Here is a 6,939-nt window from a genome sequence, read left to right on the forward strand (position 1 = left end):
TTTTTTTTTTTTTTTTTTTTTTTTTTGTACCAGGGATTGAACTCAGGACCTTCTGCTTTCACCAAATAGGCTTTTTACAAAAAGGCTTTTTTTTTGAGACAGGCTCTTGCTATGTTCAGGCTAGCCTCAAACTCACTGTATCCTCCTACCTCAGCCTCCCAAGTACTAGGATTATAGGTGTGTGCCACCATGCCTGGCTTTCATTTCAAAAGGAAAATTTACATTGGTGAAACCTTAACAATAAGTACACTGGTTTGGGAGGGTATTATATACAGTTAAGTGCCTTTTTTTTTTTTTTTTGAGACAGGGTCTTGCTATGTAGTTCAGGGTAGCTTCAAACTCAAGGCAATCCTCCCCGCTCAGCCTCCTGAGTGCTGGAATTACCATGCCTTGTTGAATCATACATATTTTTAAGATCTCGAGCTACTGAATATACTTTTAAAAATAATTATTGAAGACTAAAATATGATCACTCTCTCCAGGAATTTAAAAATATAATCTACCTATCAACTACCTCTAGTACAGACCATTAGCTGCCCTTTTTTTTTTCCTTAAAATTTCCTGGGCATGTGATCACACAGAATGAAAGCTATGCTTTCTATCTTTCCTTGAAGTTAATGGAGTGTTATGAGTATGTTTTGGCCAACAGCTTTTAAACTGAAGTGTTGGGCATAACTTCTGGGAAGTTTCCTTAGATAAGGGGTTGTAACCTCACTTCCCTCCTTCTTCCTGGCCAGAATGTTGCTATGTGGGCTGCAGTCTCAATCATGAGTTGGAAGCCCAGCGCTGAAGTTGACAGATCAGCATGGCAGCTTTGTGATACCTTTGAAATTCTTTGAAGTGAGAGGTAAACCCTTTCTTTCCTTTTTCTATTTTTCTTTCATTTTTGGTTTTAGTGCTGAACTTAATCTTAGCTGTTATGTATTTCAACTACTGGCATATTACTCCTTTATTAGAAATTGTAAATAAGAAATTATTTCAACACCTGAAGACCAAGCTACAATAGAAGATTCCATAGGCCCAAGATTTTGAGACATTCTGGAAAGTGTTTTCTGTAAAGTATATCCTTTCCGTGGCATGGCAACATCATTCTTCTTTAAAAATGTTACTGGACAGACATCATTTCCACCATCACCTATATAAACAATTCGAGTATAATCCACTCCCTGCTGTAGCTGTTTATCTACAAATTCTACCAAAACGACATTTTTACAAAGATTCTTTGGGCACCTCTTGCAAGAATGAGCATGATAGTTTTCCACAGTAAGATGGCCATTGCTATTAAAAGCTGCAGGATTTGTAAACACTTTATCAAACATGTCATGAAAATTGGCAGCTTCTAAAATCCAATCTATGAAGATTGAATTTGAATCTGAAATGATGATGCAGTCAAATGTCTCTTTATTCTTTCTGATGAAGTTGAAAAGTTCCACCATCCCTGGAGAGAATGGCACTGATGTCATCGCTCTTCTCATTTCATCTTCTCTTACGCCTTCATCTCCTAAATACTTAAAGACTCTGCCCATAAATTCTGTCCAAAATCCTTTTTGATAAGACTCTTTCAGTTCAACAGGAAGCTTTTTGTCTGGAGCACACTGTACAATCCAGGTATCACTATTGTCATCTATGATGGTATTGTCGAAGTCAAACACCAACAAAATTTTCATGATTCCAGATTTGGATTATCCTGAAAAAGAAAAAATATTCTTCCCTAAATATACAATTATTATACTCATTTTAAAACACAAGTAAATATTAATCTGCTAAAATAAGTAATATAAGCAAGTGATCATTTAATATCATCACTTAAACACTTTTTCCTTAAAAGCAAAGTTCACATTTGAGTATTTTATGTTAATAAAAACCAAAATATTTAAAGAAGGCACTCAATTGTGTTTTTGTGGGAATGATTCCTTTAGCACTCAGAATGAAACTATAGAGCTATTCAGAAAGACAAGTAATGAAACAATCTTATAGTCAAATACATAAACACTATAAGAGAGAAAAATGCATATTAACCAGGTACTATTCGAAGTTAACAAAACCTTATTAGTATACATTTACAATAATCTTCATATAAAATATCACATACAATATGGATTCTCTGTATAACAAATACAAAACTGAACACAGAATGTGTCTCGTAAAATAATTTTCTAAAAGTTATTTACATATAATAAAAAAAATTTACGGGGGGTTACCAGGATCAAACTCAGGACCTTGCACTTACGAGGCAGGTGGCAGAACCACTGAGCTAAATCCCCAGCCCTTAAAATCAATCTCTAAATGCCAATGTTATAAATGATTTCATGCTATACATGAATTTTTTAAAAATTACCCAAAAGGAGGGATTAATTAAACTATTCCAAACTAGAATAACTTTTGCTAACATTGTCACATTTATTTATATCTTCTCTAGATAGTTTAGTTTTGAGGTGACAAAATAATCTGGATGTACTCTGAGTAATCACTGCTTATGATGTGACAAAGAAATTTTTGTTTTCATTAAAATAATGAAGAGGCCTGGGAATGTAACTCAGTGGCATAGTGCTTGCCTCACAAGCATGAGGCCATGGGCTCAATCCCCAGCAACTCAAAAAACAGATAATGAAGGTCACTAAATACAGATCTCAAGAGGAAATGAAAAATTAAGTTGGTCAACAAATGCTACGATGAAAGTCATGTAAAAAAAAAGCATAATACAGAACATCCAGCAGAAGCTAGAGTTGGAGTACATAAAGAAAAAAAAACATTTAAAGTATAACAAGTATTTTTGAGAGATAACTATATTTCAAGCTCTGGACTAAGAACTTCATGATCTCAATCACATTTTCTTTTTTTGAAATTAGTACAAACTGCAGGACAAGGTAGTGCACACCTATAATTCCAGCACTCTGGGAGGCGAGGCAGGAAGATCGCTGCAAATTCAAGGCCATCCTGAACTACACAGTGAGGCCCTGTCACAAAAAACCAAAAGCAAGGCTACCGTGTCCTCTCCCAGCAGCTGCCCTCTCTTGTAGAATGTACTTATTTTCCTACTTTTATGTGGCCCAAATTCACTCTGCAGAACCTGTTTCTTTTCCTATCTTTAATATGAAACTTTGTTACCATTAAAAAAACCCAAAACATTAGTGCATACTCATTTTATTTTCATACTCTATTATGTAAAAATTGTCATTAAAAAATGTATAAGTTGGAGCTTGAAGTATTAGAACTGGCATTCTAGACTCAGGTTAGCCTGAATGACGTCTTATTGTCCATAAACATATTGAAATTTAGTGATATACTTGAAATAAAAATGTCTCCAAAATTTGAGGTAGTGCAAAAGAATTTCAGTTTTAAGAATGTGAATGTACTTTGAAACTTGTTAAAATTCCAAAGTTGGATTTTTTTGGTTATAATTTTGTTTTGAGACAGGCTCTCACAATATAGTCAAGACCATCCTGAAGTTGCTCTATCGCCAAGGCCTGTCTCCAAGGTGAAACCCTCCTGGAGGATGAGATTACAGGAATACGCCATTTCACCTGTCTATAAAAATATTCACTAACCATTCTCTCCAAAAACACAAGCACTGTCTATCTGTGTGTCTTCAGTGTTACTGTTGTATAACAACACTGTGCTTTCACAATAATGGAAAAAACTCCATGGACATCCAAGAATTGGGGACTAGTAAAAGTATGTGCCTGGAGTCAATATAATATTTGTAACTATATAATGGAAAATTTGTTCAGTCATTAAAAGCTAAGGCAGTTCAAATTATACAAGTCACAAAATAGTGTAACAAACTATTGGCAGTGGCTCTGCCACCTGCCTTGCAAGCACAAGGTCCTGAGTTCAATCCCTGGTACCAAAAAAAAAAAAAAAAAAAAAAAGAATAACAAACTATTTCAGGTCAGCTTACAAATACTACTATCTTAAATTAACGACAACAAAAATTTGGAGTGGGAAACACATAACCACTGTGGATCAAGTTGTGTCCAGGTTAGAGTTGCAACCTGCAATTTAAAGTCAAACGATATTTGACCTTATCAAACTGGCAAATTACAGACATCAAAGCTTAGAAGATTCTATACTTTTGCAACTGAATAAAACTGAAGGGGATTTTTTTTTTTTTCTTGGTACCAGGGATTGAACTCAGGACCCTGTGCTTTCAAGGCAGGCTGAGGGACCACTGAGCTAAATCCCTGGCCCTGCAGGGAATTCTTGTTGGGAGATAATTCTCCATAGTCTCCACAGATCTTACAAGCAATGTTATCACTGCCCATTGATGCCTGCACCTTCTCAAGGAGGTCTCTACAGCGAACAGCCTTAAAAGGCAAGTTTGTTGTCCACTCTAGTTTGAGTCCCCCCAAGCTCAAGAGTTCCTGTCCTGTAGGGCAACACACTCCACATCTAAATGGTTCCTGGCTGGCTTTGTATCATGCCGTGGGAGCAAAAATAGCTGCTGCTGTAATTCATCTCTAAACTAGCAGTCTTGCGTCTTGCACAGAAATGTGGCAGGCTATTTAACCCTAGACTGCAAAATATGGTAAACCTTTTCTCTAGTTCTCAACATTTTCAGTTATGCTTCAAAAAACACCATGTGTTTAAGGTGCACAGTTCTAGCTATAGATATTTTATTGACGCTTCCATACTTACCAGCATTATTACTGAGGAACATCCCATAGAAACCCTGAAGAAAAATAGCACAATTATGTGTTAGAATACTCAACAGATTTTTGTGTCATTAAAGATTTGACGGGTCCCAAAACACATTCAATTCACTACTTAATTTATTTATTGTTTAAAATATCTTAAAGGTGCTGACATTTATTTATTGTTTAAAATATCTTAAAGGTGCTGACATTAATGTTTTGGAGACAACATCCAAGTTTTAACATTCTTAGTTACAAAAAAAAAAAAAAAAAATCATCGAGCCCTGATCACGCCTCAGAAACTAAAAATTTAAAAAACTCATGTCCATTAATCCCTGGGTTTCTATAGTTAGAGAAGGCTCTGCCCTTCACACTCCACACGGAAGTAAAGGTTTATGGGCCGCACACACCAAGTCTAGGCCTCGCACTCACACACCTGACGGGTCCACACCCCGAAGGTAGGCGTCGGGGCCTAGTTGGGGGTCGACCGCCCACCAGGAGGCGCACTCCAGGCGGGGATGGGAGCAGCAGGCAAGGTCTGGCCCGACCGCTCCTCACAAAACGCAGGCCTATTGTTAGCAGTCTACAGCGCGATTGGTGCCCACTCCGCTCACCTCGCACGGATACAGTACCCGGGACACGTCACGGACCCTGCCCACAAGTACCACGCCACCTTCCGCCCGACCCCGCTTCCGGCGCAGGCGCAGTCTCTCATCTCCAGGTCCACTGCGGTCTGGAACGCGTTCCTGGTTCCTCGGCGACAGCCTGCGTCATTTCCGGCAGACGTTGCTAAGCAACCAAGGGCCTGGGAAACACTGCAGGCTTGTTTTCGCTCTACACTAGTCTATCCAGGTCTTGGCGCATTGTGGGCAAGTAGCTGAGATGCTGGTGCGGTTTGGACGGCGCTCCGGACAGGCGAGAAAAAGCAAGGGTGCGTTTCAGTGGTCCATTCCGGCACAGGGGTTGTTACTGGCACCCAGGTGGTGAGAGGTGAGGGTGCCAAGTGAAGGCTTCGGTTACTTTTTTGAAGTGAGCTCCACCCAGTCTAAAGCACCCCCAGTTAGCATTCTTGGATTCTGGAAATTAGATTATTTAGCCGTCTGTGAATGGAGGGAAGAGGGAAAGGAGACCTGTGGGAGTGTAGGAGAACGTTAACAGAAATGGGGGTGGAGAAATCAAAAAACGTTTGAGACCCACAACTCTGGTCAGGTACTCACCCACTTGCAGCTCTTGGGGTCTGGTACTTGAGGAACCCTCGAACCTTTAAGCTTTATTATATACTGAGTAAATTAGAATACGTTTAGGAAATATCAGACACCTCCATAAACTCTTAGCTCTGCTGCAAACTTGCCGAATGTCTCAGAAGGAGAGGTCTCAGTTTCCTCCGCTCTAAAGTGAAGGCTAGGGAAGGTCTCTCCTTAATTAGATGCTTTGATAGTTTGCAAATAATAATGCTATTAACATAGCATAATTCAGAGGATCTGTTATAAAATTCGGGGTATTGCTATGTAGTTTAGACTGGGCTTGAACTCACTATGTAGCCTAGGCTGGCCTCTTAACTCATGACAATCCTCCTGCCTCAGCTGCCCAAGTGCTGGGACTATAGGCAAGTGCCATCATGCACAGCTACAATAGTTTCTATTTTTTTGTTTGTTTGTTTTTGCAGTACTGGGGATCAAACTCTGGACCTTGCACTTGGTATTGCTATGTAGTTTAGACTGGGCTTGAACTCACTATGTAGCCTAGGCTGGCCTCTTAACTCATGACAATCCTCCTGCCTCAGCTGCCCAAGTGCTGGGACTATAGGCAAGTGCCATCATGCACAGCTACAATAGTTTCTATTTTTTTGTTTGTTTGTTTTTGCAGTACTGGGGATCAAACTCTGGACCTTGCACTTGTGAGGCAGGTGGCGGAACCACTGAGCTAAATCCCTGGCCCTACAATAGTTTCTTAGGTCTAAATCCCCAAGTATATTGTTGTCATGGTAACAACTAAAATTTTGGGAATTTGAACTATTTTCAAGTCCTTGCCGGAGCTTCTGTTAACAATACCCCCAACCCTGGTGGGAGGTGTACAGGACCCCCCTATTGGTATGGTTTTTTGTGTAGTGGAAACATTATGAAATAGCAGCCAGAGTGGTAGAATAAGGATCCCTGAAAGTCCTTTTCTCCGAAAATCAACAAGCAACCTGGCAAAAAGTGCCAAAATCAACTTTTTCAGAACTCTGGAAATTAATCAGAGACTTGCAACAATCCTGAAGATGAGTATTTTTCTTTTAAAAGTTTAATCTTTTTTTTTTTTTTTT

At 39.1% G+C, this 6,939-nt stretch overlaps 2 protein-coding genes across 4 annotated transcripts in view; one reads left to right on the forward strand and one right to left on the reverse strand.

Annotated features, from left to right (window-relative positions):
* Nucleotides 1–396: 396 nt before the first annotated feature.
* On the reverse strand, nucleotides 397–5,335 carry Phospho2 (phosphatase, orphan 2). 3 transcript variants are annotated; one of them, XM_010606950.2, is made up of 3 exons: nucleotides 5,249–5,335; nucleotides 4,639–4,672; nucleotides 397–1,687 (listed from the first exon to the last, which is right to left on the reverse strand). In XM_010606950.2, exon 3 carries the CDS (start codon nucleotides 1,665–1,667, stop codon nucleotides 942–944), a length of 726 nt encoding a protein of 241 aa, XP_010605252.1. In that variant the 5' UTR covers nucleotides 1,668–1,687; nucleotides 4,639–4,672; nucleotides 5,249–5,335; the 3' UTR covers nucleotides 397–941. The 3 variants fall into 3 exon arrangements, with proteins under 3 accessions (XP_010605252.1, XP_010605253.1, XP_033612285.1); XM_010606951.2 differs by lacking the exon at nucleotides 5,249–5,335 and adding an exon at nucleotides 5,071–5,242; XM_033756394.1 differs by lacking the exon at nucleotides 4,639–4,672.
* An 87-nt stretch (nucleotides 5,336–5,422) lies between these two features.
* Nucleotides 5,423–6,939, forward strand: part of Ccdc173 (coiled-coil domain containing 173) — a 21,838-nt gene continuing 20,321 nt past the window's right edge. The window contains exon 1 of the mRNA XM_010606949.2: nucleotides 5,423–5,565. Coding sequence (XP_010605251.1) covers nucleotides 5,517–5,565 — 49 coding nt within the window. The 5' untranslated portion in view covers nucleotides 5,423–5,516. The remainder of the gene's footprint in view (nucleotides 5,566–6,939) is intronic.

The sequence above is a fragment of the Fukomys damarensis genome, unplaced genomic scaffold (assembly GCF_012274545.1).
Source record: "Fukomys damarensis isolate Sample0158 unplaced genomic scaffold, DMR_v1.0_HiC HiC_scaffold_26, whole genome shotgun sequence".
Lineage (NCBI taxonomy): Eukaryota > Metazoa > Chordata > Mammalia > Rodentia > Bathyergidae > Fukomys > Fukomys damarensis.

Coding starts and splice junctions, on each gene's coding strand:
- Phospho2 (XM_033756394.1), bottom strand. CDS start 1,667: ATGAAAATTTTGTTGGTGTTTGACTTCGACAATACCATCATAGATGAC.